The sequence below is a fragment of the Enhydra lutris genome, unplaced genomic scaffold (genome assembly GCF_002288905.1).
Source record: "Enhydra lutris kenyoni isolate GAN:26980312 unplaced genomic scaffold, ASM228890v2 scaffoldscaffold9, whole genome shotgun sequence".
Lineage (NCBI taxonomy): Eukaryota > Metazoa > Chordata > Mammalia > Carnivora > Mustelidae > Enhydra > Enhydra lutris.
Window position 1 is genome coordinate 27,263,935 of NW_019154093.1, and position 23,238 is coordinate 27,287,172.

Genomic DNA, 23,238 nt, shown 5'->3' on the forward strand with positions numbered 1-23,238 from the left:
TTAAAGAAAATCTCAGATATTGTTCATCTTACATTTGTGGAAGTCATGATTTTACCTCTAAAAATGTTTTCCCTCTAATTCATTTCATTTCCTTTCATAAACTGCAATGGGAATTGGAGTCAGACGCGCTACCGTTGCGCCACGAGGCCTGCAATGGGAATTGGAATCTGACTAGTTTTTGAAGTGGTCTAAAAAAAGTTAATTATTTGAATAACTAAAAATTTTAATAAATACAAAAAATTTAAAAATTAAGACCACCTTGACACATGTCAATCTTCCTCTAGAATGATAAATATGAAAAAATTTTCAAATAAATTTTATAATCAACCACTCCTGACATAGAAGAGCAATATATTATGAAATGGCTGTATTTATTCCTGATAACAACTGAAGTATTTATGAAAAAACTGCTGGTACACATCAGGATTCTTCTAGGTACTACATATCAAGTAAAACAGCAATTACTTTTTCATAAAAAATAAGCCACAATAATTATGTTTAAAAAAAAGAGAAAAAAAGGAGAAAAAAACTTAGTGGCCAGAGAAGCTTCATAATTAGATTAAAAGCTTCCTTCGAAAGTAGAAACCAAGTCATTTCAAGAAAAAAAATCACCTCCATTTTTTTAACACATTTTTCTAAAAATATCATACTTTTCTTTCCCCCTAAAAGTAATTTTTTCTAATAGCCCATTCACTTCAGCCTCAAGTAGATACACATCCCATGAACCATAATATTTTTTTAAGGTTTTAGACAATGTTACTGTCAGGCTTCCTGGCTTTATATGATTCAGAGGCCAATTCAATTACAGTAGCTGCTATGATATTTGCCTTTTCCTCAACACTGTCCATGTCAGACAAAATGAAATTCTGTAAGGTGAACAGTGTATGTTTGTGTACACTGGCCAACAACATTTCACTTCAATGTTAAACACTCATATTTTCTACTCATGAGATTTATAATATTAATGATTTATGCATTTACTTTGTCCAATTATAAATGCATGGGAATGATTTATAAGATCTCAACCCCCAGATTCCTGAAAGTTTAAAGAATTCAAGATAAAATGAGATTAAAATGAATGCATTTACAGCCTGCCAGTATCTATAAAAACTGAATGCTGTAAATGTGAACACCAAGATTTAAAAAACAGTTTACAAATAAGGCTGACATTGAAAGTTCTAAGAGTCATTAAAAAATAAATCCTACTCAAAATTATTATAACATAACCCTAAACAAAAGTAAGGCCAAATTAGGGACGCCTGGGTGGCTCAGTTGGTTAAGCAGCTGCCTTCGGCTCAGGTCATGATCCCAGCATCCTGGGATCGAGTCCCACATCGGGCTCCTTGCTCATCAGGGAGCCTGCTTCTCCCTCTGCCTCTGCCTGCCATTCTGTCTGCCTGTGCTTGCTCTCTCTCCCTCTCTCTCTCTCTGACAAATAAATAAATAAAATCTTAAAAAAAAAAAAGTAAGGCCAAATTAAATGTTTTTCCTAGACATTCTAACATTCTCCATATCCTTCCCCCAGATGGCAGAGAGTAAGTCAGTGAGAGAAACAGAAAATAAAAAATTCAGTCTGAATCCTTTCCATTGTACAATAAATCTTTCAAGTAAATTTCTATCCTGGGTTATCATACCATTTCCTTTATTCACATCTATTCATCCATATTTTATAACAATCTTTATAGAAAGAAAGTTAAATAAGGGATCTCTTTCAAGGACAACTTATGTTACACATAAATTTAAAATCTGAACAGTGTTAAGTATAATTTTAAAACTGTCATACCATTAAACATCAACAGGTTGATTTAACATCTGTTCTTCAATTTTTCACCCAAGTTGTTATGGTAACCAAAATGTGTGGAATATTTGTTTCCTAAATTTAACTGATTATTTCAAGTAAATAAAATTATAGCATATCATCTTATTAACTATAAATATTATTAATACTATAACCCTATATTTATCATTTTTAAATGCTGGTGGAATACAGGATTATATTTAGGCATTTATACATGCTTCATTGCAGAATACACATTAAAAAATAGCAAAGATACATTTTTTTTCTAACTTGGGGGCATTTTCTTGATTTTTAAAAGCAAAACAAGGGGTACCTGGGTGGCTCAGTGGGTTAAGCCTCTGCCTTCAGCTCAGGTCATGATCTCAGGGTCCTGGGATGGAGCCCCACATTGGGCTTTCTGCTCAATAGGAAGCCTGCTATCCCCTCTCCCTCTGCCTGCCTCTCTGCCTACTTGTGATCTCTCTCTCTGTCAAATAAATAAATAAAATCTTAAAAGCAAAACAAAACAAGGAAATCAGTCTATATTCTGAATGACATACTATATTAAAATACTTAAAACAATATGATTTTAGTGCTTTGTAAGAGCTATTTATCACATTCTTTCCAAACATAAGTCAATCCTGTTACTCCTCTAGTTCTCTGCTTAAAACTTTCCACTGGTGTCCCATCTGTAAGCAAAAGCCAAAGTCCTTACACTGGTTTCAAAATCCATCCTCTCCACTTTCCCTTGTTTACCCCATCCAGCCACACTGGTGTCCTTGTCCCTCAAATACACCAGGCTCAATCCTACCTCAGAGCCTGCTACTTACTATTTCTTTTACCTGGAAGCGTGTTAGCCTAGGAAGCCACATGGCTCATTCTTTCATTTATTTCATTTCTTCCTTTAAATACCATCTTCTCAGTGAAACCTTCTCTGACTAACCCCATTTCAAACAGCTATTCCAGGACCTCGACCACCTCTGCTCACATATTACCTATTCACTATAGACTGGCTGCCCCCACCCCAGATTCTTATGTTGAAGCCTTAACCTCTAATGTGATTATTTAGAGATTATTAGAGATTATTTAGAGATGGGGTTTTGGGAGGTAATCTAGGTTTAGATGAGGTCGGGAGCCTTCATGAGGGATTAACATCCCCTTACAAGAAAAAGAAGAGACACCAATACACTCACTCTCTCCACCAGGTGAGGACACAATGCTCTAGAAGGCAGCCATCTGCAAGCCAGAAAGACCTCACCAGAAACTGAATCTGCCAGGAAACTACTGGACTTCCAGCCTTAAGAATTCTGAAAAAATTAATTGCTATTGCTTAAGTCAGAACCTTGATCTTAGACTTCTACCCTTCAGAACTGTGAAGAAATAAATTTCTGTTGCTTAAGTCACCCAGTCTCTAGTATTTTGCTATGGCAGCCCAAGGTGACTAATACATTTGTTCTTCTTTTATTTTCCTCTTAACACTCATTACTGACTAGTATACAATATATCAGTGATCTAGTCTATACATTACTAATTAATGTTATTTATTGTCTGTCTCCCTTTACTGCATAAGCTTCATGAGGGCAGGGATTTCTGTGTATTTTGCTCACAACACTTATAACACCTATGGTCTGGCATTAACAAATAATCAATAAGTATTTGTCAAATGCACAAAGTATAGATTTAAAATATCTTCAATCTTGATATGCTATGGTAGGAAATAATACATTTCTTTGATGATATTCAGGGAATCCAGTAAGAAATAAAAAATATACCATCCTCAATAAGTTAGTTTTAAAAAAATAAAAAATTATCAACATTTGTGTTTTCATAGAACCAAAGAATCTTACTTTCCTGATTTTCTTGATCTTTTCTCCTCCTATAAATCTGATTTATTACAGGCTCAATCTTCTTCCTACCAGTCAAATAGGTAACCTACTATAATACTGTTAACTCTGCCCAGGATCTTTTTCTGTTTACTTCCTAAGTGAACTCATCTACCCTGCTTCAACTATCACATTTTTCAGGTGATTCTGAAATCCTCATCTCTTGCCTAGATTTTTCTGTGTTCTGGTGCTGTATTTCCAACTACCTTTGAGACGTACATCACTCAAGCATACTGTCAGGAATGTCAAAGGACAGGAGCTTTATAGGTAGAATGTAACACTGTACTCACGTAAGTTAAAAAAACAAACATACAAAAGCAAAAGAAATCCCTTAAATAAATCTTAACTACAACAACAAAAAAAGTAGTCCTTAGCAGTAGTCTATAGACTCATATAATTCTATAAATTGCCTGAGGAATCACTTTGTTTCATTATAGAAATTAGACTTACAATGGTAGGGAATTCCAATCTCTGAATTATGACCATGTATTCTAATTAACAGTATACTCTTGCACTATCAGCTTCACTTCAACCGCTGAATTATTCCCAATATTGTAGTAGAGTTTTATTACTTTCAAATTGAATTTAATCACTTGGGGGGGAAATATAAGAAATTATATGAGGTTTTCAAATTAAGTTTCTGAACTAGGGTAGTTTATTTTTAGAAGAAAAAAAAAATCTCCCAGTGTTTTTCATCATTGGTTCCCAAATAACATATTTGTTTCTCCAACCACTTTTCCTCATACACACTAATCAATTCATTATTATTTTAAAGACTTCGCTAAAGCACATTTTTTTACAGAATTTACAACATGCTTCAGATGAAAGTTGGCTAGAATTCATTATTCAGTTTAAGCAAGCCATGTATTTTTAGAATTTCACTGAGCAAAAATGCAAAGGAAGGGGATTCTAAAAGAAAACCATGTGATTATTATGTCTTTAGAAATAGGCTAAACTTCCCAGGGTAGTACAAGGTCCCTGGGTTGTGGGTATCACTGAGAAGACTCTCAGAACCAGTGAGCTTCAGTACACATCACTTACTAATGAAACACATATGATCCCAATCTTATGTTGCCCTTTTAAGATGAATGATTACTATCTATTATATCAAGTAAATTTCACTGCTATATCTTTCTAAAATTTTTTTCTCTCTGAATTAGGAGCATAAATGAAATATATTTAGGAAAGGTCTTAAGAACCCATGTGTGGGGGCTCCTGGGTGGCTCAGTGGGTTAAAGCCTCTGCCTTCAGCTCAGGTCATGATCTCAGGGTCCTGGGATCGAGCCCCGCATCACGTTCTCTCTGCTCAGTAGGGAGCCTGCTTCCCCCTCTCTCTCTGCCTGCCTCTCTACTTGTGATCTCTCTCTGTCAAATAAATAAATAAAATCTTTAAAAAAAAAAAAAAAAAAAAAAGAACCCATGTGTGGCCATCTCCAATGCTCATGAAAGATACAAAGCATGCCCAAGCTGTCAATAAATTCTGTCATCATTCCTTTCAAAATATATCCAAAATGTGACCACTTCTCTTACTCTCTTCTGCCTCCATAATGTCTTACTAGGATTATTGCAAGAGCTTCCTAAATCGTCTCCCTGATTCCACCATTGTCCCATTACATTGCACTTTCCACACAGGAGCCCCAGTGATCACTATAAAACACATGAGTCAGGTCAACTCACTCCTCTGCTGAAAATCTTCTACTAGCTTCCCTCGTCACTTGAAATAAAAGTCCTTACAATGGTTTAGAAGACCCTTCATGGTCTTGTCCCTCTACATCTCAACCATTTTCCCCACCTTCCTTATTCCATTCAGCTGCCATGTCTTCCTGGCTATTCCTTGAACACACCAAACTTACTCTCACTTTAGGTCCCATACACTTGCTACTTCCTCAGCCTAAGAGACTCCCTCCATATAGTCACAGGATTTGCTCCAGGGATTTTCCAGGTTCTACTCAGTGGGGCCCTCTCTTTGGCCCATGAACACAGACCAGTAAATCTTCTCTGCTTCCCAGCCCTCTTTACTACCTTTAACCTGCTTTATATTTCCCCCTCATGCATATCACCGCTGGACATACTATATGTTTGTTTATTATTGAATTACCTAATGAAAATGTTTGCTCCAAGAAACAAAGACTGTTTTGTTTTGTCCTCACTCACTCCCTGGCTACAGAACACATAATAGCAGATTAGAGATGAGTATACAATATATCAGTGTATATATATTTTTTATATATTTTTTTTATTTTTTATTTCTTTTCAGCGTTAACAGTATTCACTGTTTTTTGTTTGTTTGTTTTTAAAGATTTTATTTATTTATCTAACAGAGAGAGATCACAGGTAGGCAGAGAGAGAGAGGAGGAAGCAGGCTCCCTGTGGAGCAGAGAGCCAGATGTGGGGCTCGATCCCAGGACTCTGGGATCATGACCTGAGCCGAAGGCAGAGGCTTTAACCCACTGAGCCACCCCGGTGCCCCAGTATTCGTTTTTTCACCACACCCAGTGCTCTATGCAATCCCTGCCCTCCCTAATACCCACCACCTGGTTCCCCTACCCCTTCAAAACCCTCAGGTTGTTTTTCAGAGTCTATAGTCACTCATGGTTCACCTCCCCTTCCAATTTCCCTCAACTCCCTTCTACTCTCCATCTCCCCATGTCCTCCATGTTATTTGTTAAAATGTCTATACTGCCTAGAGCAATCTATACTTTTAATGCCATTACGATCAAAATTCCACTGGTATTTTTCAAAGAGCTGGAGAAAATAATCCTAAAATTTGTATGGAATCAGAAGAGACCCTGAATCGCTAAGGAAATGTTGAAAAACAAAAATAAAACTGGCAGCATCACATTACCTGATTTCAAGCTTTACTACAAAGCTGTGATCACCAAGACAGCATGGTACTGGCATAAAAACAGACACATAGAGGAGTCAAGATGGAGGAGAAGTAGCAGGCTGAGACTACTTCAGGTAGCAGGAGATCAGCTAGATAGCTATCTAAAGATTGCAAACACCTACAAATCCAACGGGAGATCGAAGAGAAGAAGAACAGCAATTCGAGAAACAGAAAACCAACCACTTTCTGAAAGGTAGGACTGGCAGAGAAGTGAATCCAAAGCGACGGGAAGATAGACTGTGGGCGGAGGGGCTGGCTCCCGGCAAGCGGCAGAGCAACGGAGCACAAAATCAGGACTTTTAAAAGTCTGTTCCGCTGAGGGACATCACTCCAGAGGCTTAACCGGGTGAAGCCCATGCGGGGTCAGCACGGCCTCAGGTCCATCAGGGTCACAGAAGGATTGGGGATGTCTGAGTGTCACAGAGCTTGCAGGTATTAGAACGGGGAAGCCGGCTACAGAAACAGAGCCAAGGAGTGAGCTCTCAGCTCGGGGTTACCTTGAACTGGTCGCAGGCTCGGTCAGCTCGGAGCACGGCCGAAGGCCAGGGTGACGGGAGTAATTGGGCGCTGTTCTCTGAGGGCGCACTGAGGAGTGGGGCCCCAGGCTCTCGGCTCCTCCGGGCCGGAGACTGGGAGGCCGCCATTTTCATTCCCGTCCTCCGGAACTCTACGGAGGGCAGAAAGCGCTCAGGGAACAAAAGCTCCCGAAAGCAAACCCGAGTGGATTACTCAGCCCGGCCCCTGGTAAGGGTGGTGCAATTCCGCCTGGGGCAAAGACACTTGAGAATCACTACAACAGGCCCCTCCCCCAGAAGATCAACAAGAAATCCAGCCAGGACCAAGTTCACCTACCACGGAGTGCAGTTTCAATACCAAGGAGAGCAGTGGAATTTCAAATGAGGAGAAAGCAAAGCACGGAACTCATGGCTTTCTCCCCATGATTCTTTAGTCTTGCAGTTAATTTTTTTTTTCTTTTTCAATTTTTTTTTCTCTTCTTCTGCTAAATTTTTCTTAACTTTTACCCATTTCTTTTTTAACGTTTTTTAACTAGTTTATCTAATATATATATATATTTTTTTCTTTTTTATATTTTTTCTTTATTCGTTTTAATTGTTTCTTTTTTTTTTTTTTTTCTTTCTGAACCTCTTTTTATCCACTTTCTCCCACCCCATGATTTGGGATTTCTTCTGATTTGATTAAAGCATATTATCCTGGGGTCTTTGCCACCCTTTTACTATTTTACTTGCTCCTTCATCTACTCTTATCTGGAGAAAATGACAAGGCAGAAAAATTCACCACAAAAAAAAGAACAAGAGGCAGTACCGAAGGCTAGGGACCAAATCAATACAGACATTGATAATATGTCAGATCTAGAGTTCAGAATGACGATTCTCAAGGTTCTAGCTGGGCTCGAAAAAGGCATGGAAGAAGATATTAGAGAAACCCTCTCTGGAGAGATAAAAGCCCTTTCTGGAGAAATAAAAGAACTAAAATCTAACCAAGTTGAAATCAAAAAAGCTATTAATGAGGTACAATAAAAAATGGAGGCTCTCACTGCTAGGATAAATGAGGCAGAAGAAAGAATTAGCGATACAGAAGACCAAATGACAGAGAATAAAGAAGCTGAGCAAAAGAGGAACAAAAAGCTACTGGACCACGAGGGGAGAATTCGAGAGATAAGTGACACCATAAGATGAAACAACATTAGAATAATTGAGATTCCAGAAGAAGAAGACAGAGAGAGGGGAGCAGAAGGTATACTGGAGAGAATTATTCGAGAGAATTTCCCTAATATGGCAAAGGGAACAAGCATCAAAATCCAGGAGGTGCAGAGAACCCCCTCAAAATCAGTAAGAATAGGTCCACTACCCCATCACCTAATAGTAAAATTTACAAGTCTTAGTGACAAAGAGAAAATCCTGAAAGCAGCACGGGAAAAGAAGTCTGTAACATACAATGGTAAAAATATTAGATTGGCAGCAGACTTATCCACAGAGACCTGGCAGGCCAGAAAGGACTGGCATGAGATATTCAGAGCACTAAAAGAGAAAAAGCATGCAGCCAAGAATACTATATCCAGCTAGGCTATCACTGAAAATAGAAGGAGAGATTAAAAGCTTCCAGGACAAACAAAAACTGAAAGAATTTGCAAACACCAAACCAGCTCTACAGGAAATATTGAAAGGGGTCCTCTAAGCAAAGAGAGACCCTAAAAGTAGTAGATCAGAAAGAAACAGAGACAATATACAGTAACAGTCACCTTACAGGCAATACAATGGCACTAAATTCATATCTCTCAATACTTACCCTGAATGTTAATGGGCTAAATGCCCCAATCCAAAGACACAGGGTATCAGAATGGATAAAAAAAAAACAAAACCCATCTATATGCTGCCTACAAGAAACTCATTTTACACCCAAAGACACCTGCAGATGTAAAGTGAGGGGATGGAAAACAATTTACCATGCTAATGGACATCAGAAGAAAGCAGGAGTGGCAATCCTTCTATCAGATCAATTAGATTTTAAGCCAAAGACTATAATAAGAGATGAGGAAGGACACTATATCATACTCAAAGGATCTGTCCAACAAGAAGATCGAACAATTTTAAATATCTATGCCCCTAACGTGGGGGCAGCCAACTATATAAACCAATTAATAACAAAATCAAAGAAACACATCGACAATAATACAATAATAGTAGGGGACTTGAACACTGCCCTCACTGAAATGGACAGATCATCCAAGCAAAAGATCAACAAGGAGATAAAGGCCTTAAATGACACACTGGACCAGACGGACATCACAGATATAGTCAGAACATTTCATCCCAAAGCAACAGAATACACATTCTTCTCTAGTGCACATGGAACATTCTCCAGAATAGATCACATCCTGGGTCATAAATCAGGTCTCAACTGGTATCAAAAGATTAGGATCATTCCCTGCGTATTTTCAGACCACAATGCTCTGAAGCTAGAACTCAATCACAAGAGGAAATTTGGAAAGAACCCAAATACATGGAGACTAAACAGCATCCTTCTAAAGAATGAGTGGGTCAACCAGGAAATTAAAGAAGAATTGAAAAAATTCATGGAAACAAATGATAATGAAAACACAACGGTTCAGAATCTGTGGGACACAACAAAGGCAGTCCTGAGAGGAAAATATATAGCGGTACAAGCCTTTCTCAAGAAACAAGAAAGGTCTCAAATACACAACCTAACCCTACACCTAAAGGAGCTGGAGAAAGAACAAGAAAGAAAGCCTAAACCCAACAGGAGAAGAGAAATCATAAAGATCAGAGCAGAAATCAATGAAATAGAAACCAAAAAAACAATAGAACAAATCAACGAAACTAGGAGCTGGTTCTTTGAAAGAATTAATAAGATCGATAAACCCCTGGCCAGACTTATCAAAAAGAAAAGAGAAAGGACCCAAATAAATAAAATCATGAAGGAAAGAGGAGAGATCACACCAACACCAAAGAAATACAAAGAATTATAAGAACATATTATGAGCAACTCTACGCCAACAAATTTGACAATCTGGAAGAAATGGATGCATTCCTAGAGACATATAAACTACCACAACTGAACCAGGAAGAAATAGAAAGCCTGAACAGACCCATAACCAGTAAGGAGATTGAAACAGTCATCAAAAATCTCCAAACAAACAAAAGCCCAGGGCCACACGGCTTCCCAGGGGAATTCTACCAAACATTTGAAGAACTAATTCCTATTCTCCTGAAACTGTTCCAAAAAATAGAAATGGAAGGAAAACTTCCAAACTCATTTTATGAGGCCAGCATCACCTTGATCCCAAAACCAGACAAGGATCCCATCAAAAAAGAGAACTACAGACCAATATCCTTGATGAACACAGATGCAAGAATTCTCACCAAAATACTAGCCAATAGGATTCAACAGTACATTAAAAGGATTATTCACCACGACCGAGTGGCATTTATTCCAGGGATGCAAGGTTGGTTCAACATCTGCAAATCAATCAATGTGATACGACACACTGATGAAAGAAAGAACAAGAACCATATGATACTCTCCATAGATGCTGAAAAAGCATTTGACAAAGTACATCATCCCTTCCTGATCAAAATTCTTCAGAGTGTAGGGATAGAGGGCACATACCTCAATATCATCAAAGCCATCTATGAAAAACCCACCACAAATATCATTCTCAATGGAGAAAAACTGAAAGCTTTTCCGCTGAGGTCAGGAACACGGCAGGGATGTCCATTATCACCACTGCTATTCAACATAGTACTAGAAGTCCTATGCCTAGGACTAGATCAGCAATCCTAGCCTCAGCAATCAGACAACAAAAGGAAATTAAAGGCATCCAAATTGGCAAAGAAGAAGTCAAACTATCACTCTTCGCAGATGATATGATACTATATGTGGAAAACCCAAAAGACTCCACTCCAAAACTGCTAGAACTTGTACAGGAATTTAGTAAAGTGTCAGGATTTAAAATCAATACACAGAAATCAGTTGCATTTCTCTACACCAACAACAAGACAGAAGAAAGAGAAATTAAGGAGTCAATCCCATTTACAATTGCACCCAAAACTGTAAGATACCTAGGAATAAACCTAACCAAAGAGGCTAAGAATCTATACTCAGAAAACTATAAAGTACTCATGAAAGAAATTGAGGAAGACACAAAGAAATGGAAAAATGTTCCATGCTCCTGGATTGGAAGAACAAATATTGTGAAAATGTCTATGCTACCTAAAGCAATCTACACATTTAATGCAATCCCTATCAAAATTCCACCCATTTTTTTCAAAGAAATGGAACAAATAATCCTAAAATTTATATGGAACTAGAAAAGACCTCGAACAGCCAAAGGAATATTGAAAAAGAAAGCCAAAGTTCGTGGCATCACAATTCCGGACTTCAAGCTCTATTACAAAGCTGTCATCATCAAGACAGCATGGTACTGGCACAAAAACAGACACATAGAGATCAATGGAACAGAATAGAGAGCCCAGAAATAGACCCTCAACTCTATGGTCAACTAATCTTCGACAAAGCAGGAGAGAATATCCAATGGAAAAGAGACAGCCTCTTCAATAAATGGTGTTGGGAAAATTGGACAGCCACATGCAGAAAAATGAAATTGGACCATTTCCTTACACTACACACCAAAATAGACTCCAAATGGATGAAGATACTCAATGTGAGAAAGGAATCCATCAAAATCCTTGAGGAGAACACAGGCAGCAACCTCTTCGACCTCAGCCGCAGCAACGTCTTCCTAGGAACATCACCAAAGGCAGGGGAAGCAAGGGCAAAAATGAACTATTGGGATTTCATCAAGATCAAAAGCTTTTGCACAGCAAAGGAAACAGTTAACAAAACCAAAAGACAACTGACAGAATGGGAGAAGGTATTGGCAAACGACATATCAGATAAAGGGCTAGTGTCCAAAATCTACAAAGAACTTAGCAAACTCAACACCCAAAGAACAAATAATCCAATCAAGAAATGGGAGAAGACATGAACAGATATTTCTGCAAAGAAGACATCCAGATGGCCAACAGACACATGAAAAAGTGCTCCACATCACTCGGCATCAGGGAAATACAAATTAAAACCACAGTGAGATATCACCTCACACCAGTCAGAATGGCTAAAATTAACAAGTCAGGAAATGACAGATGCTGGCAAGGATGCGGAGAAAGGGGAACCCTCTTTACACTGTTGGTGGGAATGCAAGCTGGTGCAACCACTCTGGAAAACAGCATGGAGGTTCCTCAAAATGTTGAAAATAGAACTACCCTATGACCCAGCAATTGCACTACTGGGTACTTACCCTAAAGATACAAACGCAGTGATCCGAAGGGGCACGTGCACCCGAATGTTTATAGCAGCAATGTCTACAATAGCCAAACTATGGAAAGAACCTAGATGTCCATCAACAGACGAATGGATAAAGAAGATGTGGTATATATACACAATGGAATACTATGCAGCCATCAAAAGAAATGAAATCTTGCCATTTGCGACGACGTGGATCGAACTGGAGGGTATCATGCTTAGCGAAATAAGTCAATCAGAGAAAGACAACTACCATATGATCTCCCTGATATGAGGGAGAGGAGATGCAACATGGGGGGTTAAGGGGGTAGGAGAAGAATAAATGAAATAAGATGGGATTGGGAGGGAGACAAACCATAAGTGACTCTTAATCTCACAAAACAAACTGAGGGTTGCTGGGGGGAGGGGGGTTGGGAGAATGGAGGTGGGGTTATGGACATTGGGGAGGGTTATGTGCTATGGTGAGTGCTGTGAAGTGTGTAAACCTGGCGATTCACAGACCTGTACCCCTGGGGATAAAAATATATGTTTATAAAAAATTAAAAAAAAGAAAAAAGAAAAAATAATAATAAAAAATAAAAAATAAAAAAATAAAAACAGACACATAGACCAGTGGAACAGAGTGGAGAGCCCAGATATGGACCCTCAACTCTATGGTCAAATAATCTTCGACAAAACAGGAAAAAAGACAGTTTCTTCATAAATGGTGCTGGGAAAACTGGACAGCTATACGTAGAAGAATGAAACTCGACCATTCTTTTACACCGTACACAAAGATAAACACAAAATGGATAAAAGACCTCAACATAAGACAGGAATCCATCAGAATCCTAGAGGAGAACATAGGCAGTAACCTCTTCAATATCAGCCACAGCAACTTCTTTTAAGATATGTCTCCAAAGGCAAAGGAAACAAAAGCGAAAATGAACTTTTGGGACTTCATCAAGATCAAAAGCTTCTGCACAGCAAAGGAAATAGTCAACAAAACAAAGAGGCAACCCATGGAATGGGAGAAGATATTTGCAAATCACAGTACAGACAAAAGGTTGATATCCAGGATCGATAAAGAACTCCTCAAACTCAACACACACAAAACAGATAATCATATCAAAAAATGGGCAGAAGATATGAACAGACACTTCTCCAATGAAGACATACAAATGGCTATCAGACACATGAAAAAATGTTCATCATCACTAGCCATCAGGGAGATTCAAATTAAAACTACATTGAGATACCACCTTACACCAGTTAGAATGGCCAAAATTAGCAAGACAGGAAACAACATGTGTTGGAGAGGATGTGGAGAAAGGGGAAACCTCTTACACTATTGGTGGGAATGCAAGTTGGTGCAGCCTCTTTGGAGAACAGTGTGGAGATTCCTCAAGAAATTAAAAATAGAGCTTCCCTATGACCCTGCCATTGCACTACTGGGTATTTACCCCAAAGATACAGATGTAGTGAAAAGAAGGGCCATCTGTACCCCAATATTTATAGCAGCAATGGCCACAGTCACCAAACTGTGGAAAGAACCAAGATGCCCTTCAACAGACGAATGGATAAGGAAGACGTGGTCCATATACAGTATGGAGTATTACGCTTCCATCAGAAAGGATGAATACCCAACTTTTGTAGCAACATGGACGGGACTGGAAGAGATTATGCTGAGTGAAATAAGTCAAGCAGAGAGAGTCAATTATCATATGGTTTCACTTATTTGTGGAGTATCAACAAATATTGATCACATAAATGAATGAATGAATCTTGTGATTGCTTCCCAATCCAAACTAGATGCCAGTTATTATTCCTTCAAGTTGCATACCACCACATTTCTACTTTTCTTATGGTAAGTCATATTCCCTGTTGTATTAAGAATCAATTTGTATCTTATCTTAGTATGAAAGTATCAAGAATCATGTCTTATTTCTCTTTGTATCCCCTATACTTACTAGCATCATTTCTTTCTTATAAAAGAAACCCAGTATTTCTTAACTGAATTTTAAATCATACTGAAAGTCCTGGATCTCTTTTTATCCTTTAGCAAACAGACCAATACCAATTCTTAAATTCCTAAAGTATATTCTGCATTTATAACCAACCAGCAAATTTAATTCAAGAAGAGAGATGTAGCCTGGCTTAGAGATGCCTGACATCCATTTTGTACTGATGTGGTAACTACAGAAAACATTTTGAATGATGTTAAGTCGAAAGATTTTTCAGAAGACAGTAAAAACTACTTGTGAGAAAGCTGCTTCAAACTTGATCCATTCAGGGGGGTATAGCTCAGTGGTAGAGCATTTGACTGCAAACTTGATCCATTCAGGAATTCTACGAAAAAAGAACGAACACTACACAGCACATTTCTTATAAACAAATAACCAAAAAGCAAACTAATACAAAAAGATTTTTTTTAAGAAAACAAATTCCAGCATCACTATCAAAATTAATAATTAATTGAGCCAAACACAGTTCATTAACTGGTATTTTTTTTGAAAGATTTTATTTATTTATTTGACAGGCAGAGATCACAAGTAGGCAAAGAGGCAGGCAGAGAGAGAGAGAGCATGGAGGAAGTAGGCTCCCTGCTGAGTAGAGAGCCGATATGATATGGGGGCTCAACCCCAGGACCCTGGGATCATGACCTGAGCCAAAGCAGAGGCTTTAACCCACTCAGCCACACAGGCACCCCATTAACTGGTATTTTTAACAACCTTTTTAACAAAACTGAAATCACCAAGACTAAATTATGATCAATATGTTGAAAAATACATACTTTGAGTTTTAGACTTTCGCCAAATCAGTTAAAATTAAAAGGTATGATTCTAAAAAGGTTAAACTTTCATCATCAAGAAAAGTAAACTGAACAGGAATTTATTTCCCAAGACTTATGGACAAGCAGGACTTTTATTTTTTCGTCAAATTCTATGAAAACCGATAATCCATAATCATAGTGATAAAAATTTCTGATAGGCTAGACTAGAACTCTCTAAGCACAAGAAGTAACTACATTAAAAATGAATGATACAGTAAAAACAATGTCTTGCCTTATACAGTGTTAGCTCACCTGAGGTATGAGTCTATCCAAGTGCTCAGCTCGATTTCCATGAGAAGGGTGTGTGGATAACCATTCTGGCAACCTGGGATGGCCCTGGAGACGATCTGCAAATTCCATCTGCTGCCAAAACACCGAACTGGCTCTGACGTCCACACAAGCCTAAAACCAGAATTAATTTTTTAAAAATGAGCCTAGTTATGAAAACATTTTTAAAAATGTATATCATTATGTTTTAAAGATATTTTCTATCATTATTTGCAAATGACATATCTGATAAAGGGCTAGTGCCCAAAATAGAAAAAGAACTCATAAAACTCAATATTCAAAAAATAAATAATCCAATTAAAAATGGGCAGAAGACATGAACAGAGATTTATTTCATCAAAGAACACACACAAATGGCCAACAGACACACGAAAAGATGTTCATCATCACATCGTCAGGGAAATGCAAATCAAAACCACAATGAGATACCACCTCATACCTGTCAGAACGGATAAAATAAAAAACAAAAGAAACAACAGGTAATGGCAAGGATCTGGAGAAAAAGGAACACTCGTGCACCGCTGATGGGAATACAATGTGGTGCAGCCACTGTGGAAAATAGTATGGAGGTTCTTCAAAGAATTAAAATTAGAGCTACCCTGCAATCCTGCAATCACACTACTGGGTACTTACCCAAAAGATAGAAGAACACTAATTCAAATGGATATATGACCCCTATATTTATAGCAGCACTACTTATAACAGCCAAGATACGGAAGCAGCCCAAGTGTCTAGTGATCAACGAATGAATAAAGAAGATGTGGTATATGGGCGCCTGGGTGGCTCAGTGGGTTAAGCCGCTGCCTTCGGCTCAGGTCATGATCTCAGGGTCCTGGGATCGAGTCCCGCATCGGGCTCTCTGCTCAGCAGGGAGCCTGCTTCCCTCTCTCTCTCTGCCTGCCTCTGTCTACTTGTGATCTCTCTCTGTCAAATAAATAAATAAAATCTTAAAAAAAAAAAGAGATGTGGTATAATACACACACACACACACACACACAGGAATATTACTGAGCCATCAAAAAGAATCTTGCCATTTGCAGTGACATAGATGGAGCTAGACAGCAAAATAAATCAGAGAAAGACAAATACCATGTGATTTCACTCATGTGCAATTTAAGAAACAAAACAAACAAGCAAAGGTAAAAAAATAAGAGAAAGACAAAGCAAGAAACAGACTCTTAACTACAGAGAACAAACTGATGATAACTAGGGGGGAGGAGGATGAGGGGAAAGGTGAAATAGGTGGTGGGGATTAAGGAGTTCATTTATCATGATGAGCACTAGGTGTTGTATGGAACTGCTGAATCACTAAATTATAACCTGAAAAAATATAACTCTGTATGTTAACTGGAATAAAAATAAAAATAAAAACAAAATAAAACAAAACAAATGAAAAGGTAGCAAGAAAAAAAAATAAAAATGATTGCAATGAAAAAAAAATTTCTAGCATTTTAATTAAAAGTAGAATGTGCTCATTGCTTTAAAAAAAAAACAACTCACACAACATGGTATTAAAGAAGCCAAAGCTACTCCTGTACAATACTCACAGTAATTGCACTCCCAGAGATAACCCACTATTTTCAATATGACAGGTATTAAGAACACGTATTGAGGGAAAAAATCTTCCACACAAATTAATATTTTGTTTTCAGAAAAATAAGGATTTAAAATCTCATCTATTATTAAACTGCATTATAGAAATTTTATTCTTAATCTATACCACTAGAATAATTAAAAGACTTCAACTTAAAGAAACGAAATTATATTTTGTTTTATTTTTAATGTGCCTATCAATTTTCCTAGTTTTCCTCAGTGTGTGTGCTAAAGAACATATTTAAGTCATTCAAAATATTTATAAAAGTTTATCTTTTTTAACAAATAAGATATACATGTCTTGTATATTTGTGCATAATTCCATCAGACACTCATATACATATACTTATCTATACAAAGAACAATTCTAGAAGGAATTTAAGAAACTGTTAATAGTAGTAGCTACCCTAAGAGTATAAGTAGGGTGTTTGATGATGGAGAAAGAGCAGGACTTTTATTTCTGAATTATATGAAGTATATTACTTTTATAATATAATTACTTCCAAATCCTATGTAGGGTGATTCACTAAATATTATAATAAGCCTGTTCAATTTATTGACATTTCCAATTTTTTCTGTAAGCAGTGATTGGCTAAAGTGATTATATTTCTCAACTAGCTTACTTTTGATTATGACAATTAAGAAAAAACTCATACTGTACTGTAAAATGTGATATCAAAAAGCATTAATATGCTTTTTGGCCTTAAAACAGTGAGATTGTGACACACAAAAAAGCAAATACACAATATCACGCTGATCTAGTCAACATCCATGCCACTCTGTTTTTAACAAACACCATCAAAATATTTTCAGGGGCGCCTGGGTGGCTCAGTGGTTAAAGCCTCTGCCTTCGGCTCAGGTCACGGTCCCAGGGTCCTGGGATCGAGCCCCGCATCGGGCTCTCTGCTCAGCGGGGAGCCTGCTTCCTCCTCTCTCTCTCTGCCTGCCTCTCCACCTACTTGTGATTTCTGTCTAATAAATAAATAAAATATTAAAAAACAAAACCAAAACAAAACAAAACAAATATTTTCAAATGCTGGGAAAATGAAAAGAAAAAATAATTTGAAATCCAAGTAGATTTTATTCAGTGTTTAAAACAATACAATTGTTTTTATCGTGGTAAAATATATAAAAAAATTTGCCATCTTAACCCTTTTTAAGTGTACAGTTCACAGGTATTAAATACACTCACACTGATGTGCAGCCACCACCATGAACCATCCTTATAGCTCATTTTGTATACAGCTCTTAAATAATTCTCCCTTCTCCTCTCACCCCCATCCTGGATGACTACCATTACAAACTCTGTCTTTATGATTCTAACTACTCTAAGCACCTCATACAAATGAAATCGTACACTATTTGTCATCTTGTGACTGCCTTACTTCACTTAGCTTCCATGTCCTTAAGGTTCATCCAGTATTAGAGCATACTGCAGAATTTCCTTCCTTTTTAATACTGAACAGTATCTTGTACGTCTATACCACATATAAGATTTTGCTTATCCATTCTTTGGTCAGGGGACACTTGGGTTGCTTTCACATTTTAGCTACTGTGAATAATGCTGCTATGAACACGGTTATACAAATACATTTTTGAGGACATTTTCAATATGTTGAGGAATATATCCGGAAGTGGAGCTGCTGGATCGTATGGTCGTTGAATTTAAATATTTTTGTGAAACTACAACACCATTTTCACAGTGGCTTACCATTTTACATTCTCACCAACAATGCACAAGAGTTCCAATTTCTTCACATTTTCACCAACATTTGTTAATTTCTGTTCTTATGACAGTAGCCATCCTAATGAGTATGAGGTAATATCTCATTATAGTTTTGATTTGCATTATCTAATGATCAGTGATGTTGAGAATCTTTTTCTGTGCTTAGTGGCATTGACGTATCTTCTTTGGAGACATGTCTATTCAAGTTCTTCGTCCATTTTGCAATCAGATCTTTTGTGTTATTGTTAGGTTTTAAAAATCCTCTGTATTCTGGATATTAATTGCTTATCAGATATATGATTAGCAAATGTTTTCTCCCAGTCTGTGGGTTGTCTTTTTACTGTGATGGTGTCTTTTGATGCAAAAACTTTTTTTAATTTTCATGAAGTTCAATTTGCCTAATTTTTTTCTTTTGTTACCTGTGTCTTTGGTGTCATATCCAAGGTATCATGATCAAATCCAATGTTGTGACATTTTGATCCTGTATATTTTTTCTAGGAGTCTTACTATTTTAGGTTTTACACTTAGGTTCCTGATCCATTATCAATTATTTTTTGTATACAGTATTATGTAAGGGTCCAATTTCATTCTTTTTCTGGATATCCAGTTTTCCAGCATTATTTATTGAAAAGACTGTCCTTTGCCCATTTTCCATCCTTGACAAAAACTAATTTCTAGGCTATTTTATTCCATTGGTCCATGTCTTTCATGTCAATACCACAGTTTTGATTACTGTACCTGTGTAGCAAGTTTTGAAATCTGAAGTGTGAGCCCTCCAGTTTTATTCTTTTTCAAGACTGTTTCGGCTACTCAGGTCCTTTAAGACTGCGTATGAATTTTAGATTTAGTTTTCCCATTTCTACCAAAAAGCAAGCAAAAAAAAAGCTCTGGGATTTTGACAAGTACTGTAAGGAATCTATAGATTATTTTGGGCACTACTGACATTTTTAAAATATTAAGTTTTCCAGTAAATGAACATAGGATCTTCCTATTTCTTTGTCTTGTTTCAGCAATGAATTTTTAGTTATCACTGTGTGTCTTTCACCTCCTTGGTTAATTCCTAAATCTTTTATTCTTGCTGAGGTTATTCTAAGTGGAGTTGTTTTTATAATTTCCTTTTCAAATTGTTCTTTGTTCATGTACAGAAATGAATTTTTGAGTGTTGACACTGTATCCTGATACTTTGCTGAATTAACTAAGTTCAAACCGCCTTTTTTGCAGTCTTTACAGTTTCCTACATATACAATCATATCATCTGCCAACAAAGATAATTTTACTGCTACCTCTCCAATGTGGATAACTCTTACTTCTTTTTCTTGCTCTAACTACAAACTTCCAGTATTATGTTGAACATAAGTGAAGTGAAAGTGGACATCCTCGCCTTGTCCCTGAACTTATACAAAAAGCTTTCAGTCTTTTACCACTGAGTAATATGTTTGTTGTGAGTCTTTCATATGTGGCTTTTATTACGTTGATGTAGTTTCCTTCCATTCTTATTTTGTTGAGTTTTTTAATCATGAAAGGTGTTAAATATTCTCAAAAAATTTTTACATCAATTGAAATGATCATGTGGGGTTTTTTCCCTTCCTTTTGTTAGATGTGGCATATTACCTTGATCAAGTTTTATATGCTGAACCATGCTTGCATTCTAGAAATAAAGCTTTCTTGGTTATGGTGCATATCCTTTTAGAATGCTACTGAATTCTGTTTGCTAGTATTTTGTTGGGGACTTCTACATCAATGTCTTTAAGGAATACTGGTCTATAGTTTGCTTGGAGTATCTTTGTCTTTGTATCAGGATGATGCTAACTTCAAAGAATAAGTTAGGAAGTATTCCTTCCTCTTCAATCTTTTGGGAAAGTTTGAGAACTGGTATTAGTTCATCTTTACATGGTTGGTAGAATCTACCAGGGATGCTGTCAGACTTTATTCTTAGATTCTGATTACTGACTCAATCTTGTTATTAGTCATGGGTCTATTCAAGTTTTCTATTTCTTCACAATTTAATATTGGTAAGGTTTTTGTATTTCTAGAAAATTGTCCATTTCATCTAGATTATCCAATGTTTGGCATGCAATTGTTCATAGTATCTTCTTATAATCCTTTTATTTCTTTAGAATCATAAGTAATCTCTGTACTTTCATTTCTGATTTCAGGTAATTTGAATTTTCTTTACTTTTTCCTTTTTCAGCTAGCTCAAGTTTTGGAAATTTTGTTGATCTTTTAAAAGAACAAATTTTGATCTTAATGATTCTCTCTAATGGTTTTTCTGTTCTCTATTTATCTCTGCTCTAATCTTTACTATTTCCTTCATTTTATTAGCTTTGGGTATAGTTCTTTTTCTAATCCATTAATTTGTAAGTTAGGCTGTACATCTGAAATCTTTCTTGTTTTTTAATGTAAGCATTTATAGCTATAAATTTCATACTCAGCACTGATTTCACTGCATCTCATAACTTCCCATATCTTGTTTTTATTTTCATTCACTTCTAAAGGTTTTTTATTAAATTCCTTCTAATTTCTTTTTTTTTTTTAAAGATTTTATTTATTTATTTGACAGAGAGAAATCACAAGTAGGCAGAGAAGCAGGCAGAGAGAGAGGAGGAAGCAGGCTCCCCGCTGAGCAGAAAGCCCGATGTGGGGCTCGAACCCAGGACCTGGGATCATGACCTGAGCCGAAGACAGTGGCTTAACCCACTGAGCCACCCAGGCGCCCCAATTCCTTCTAATTTCTTCTTCAATCCATTGGATATTTAAAATTATTCTGTTTTGGGACACACAGCTGGCTCAGTCAGAAGAGCATGAGACCCTTGATCTTGGGGCTGTAGGTTTGAACCCCACATTAGGTGTAGAGATCACTTAAAAAAAATCTTTTAAAAAATTTAAAAATATATCCACAGTTTTGTGAATTTTCCAGTTTTATTTTTGTTACTTATTTCTAACTTCATCCCACTGTGGTCAGAGAAGATACACTGAATGGTATATACCTTAATCTATGAGAATTTGTGACCCAATGTATGGCCTCTCCTGGAAAATGTCCCATATGCCCTTGAGAAGAATGTGTACATTCTGTTGTTTTGGAATAGAGAATTCTGTAGGTTCTCTTAGATCTAGTTGGTTTACTGCATTAAGTACTTTATTTCTTTATATTCTATCTGGTTGTGCTATCCATTATTCTGGGTAAAGCCACTAAAGTCTCCAACTATTATTACAGAACTATCTATTTCTTTCATCAGTCCTGTCAGTTTTTGCTTCATGTATTTTGGTAGTATGCAATTATTTACATCAATTTTTGTAAATGTTATATCTTCTTGTTGTTTCAAACCTTTTTTGCTACATAATGCCATTCTTTATCTCTTATAATCTTTCTTAATAAAAGTCAATTTTGTCTGATATTAGTATAGCCACTCCTATTATCTTTTGGTTACTATTTGCATGGAATATCTTTTTCCATCCTATTACGCTCAACCTGCTTATGTCCTTGGGTCTCAGATTAGTCTATTATAGACAGCATATAGTTGAATCACATATTTTTTTAAGACTTTTTTTATTTATTGATAGACAGAGATCACAAGTAGGCAGAGAGGCAGGCAGAGAGAGAGAGGAGGAAGCAGGCTCCCCGCCGAGCAGACAGCCCAATGTGGGGCTCAATCCCAGAACCCTGGGATCATGACCTGAGCTGAAGGCAGAGGCTTTAACCCACTGAGCCACCCAGGCACCCCGAATCACATATTTTTATCCATTCTAGCAATCTCTGTCTCTTGACTGGAAAGTTAATCCATTTATATTTAAAGTGATTAATGATAAAGAGGGACTTACTTCTATGACGGTGCTAATTGTTTTCTATATGTCCGCTATCCTTTTTGCCCTCATTTTCTACATTACCGTCTTCTCTGTTTAGTTGATTTTTTGTAGTGAAACATTTAAATTCCTTTCTCATTTCCTTGTGTGCATATTCTATAGCTATCTTCTCTTTAATTACCATGGAGATTACATTTAACAACCTAAGTTTATAACACTCTACTTAGAATTTATACCAGTCAACTTCAGTAACATATAAAAACTCTGCTCCTTCACGGCTCTGTCTCCATTCTCTTCAGTCTCTAATGTAACAAAATTACATCTTTATATATTATATAAACAAAATAATAATAATAATAAAGTAATTCTTTTAAAAGCGTTAGTCCCCTAAATTACATAGAAAACAAGATTTGGAATTACAAATTAACCTTACAGTAACACTAGCTTTTATACTAATAATTTTTTTATCTTTAAAGGTATTTCCTTTAAAGGTATACATTCAAAGGCATTTTTAAATTGTACAGAAACAAAAAAGTATAGTTACAAACAACTGTTATAATAATACTAGCTTTTGAAAATATCCACATATTTACCTTTACTAAGATTTATTTCTCCAAAAAGCTTTGA

General features: G+C 36.7%; 1 protein-coding gene across 6 annotated transcripts in view; it reads right to left on the minus strand.

The window, feature by feature from the left end:
* LOC111143490 (OMA1 zinc metallopeptidase) overlaps positions 1–23,238 on the minus strand; it is a 97,720-nt gene that overhangs the window by 19,803 nt on the left and 54,679 nt on the right. For 5 of the 6 annotated variants that reach the window (XM_022497289.1, XM_022497288.1, XM_022497290.1 and 2 more), the window contains exon 8: positions 15,456–15,605. The exons of the other annotated variant lie outside the window; for it this stretch is intronic. In XM_022497289.1, coding sequence (XP_022352997.1) covers positions 15,456–15,605 — 150 coding nt within the window. The remainder of the gene's footprint in view (positions 1–15,455; positions 15,606–23,238) is intronic. 6 annotated transcript variants of the gene reach the window in all.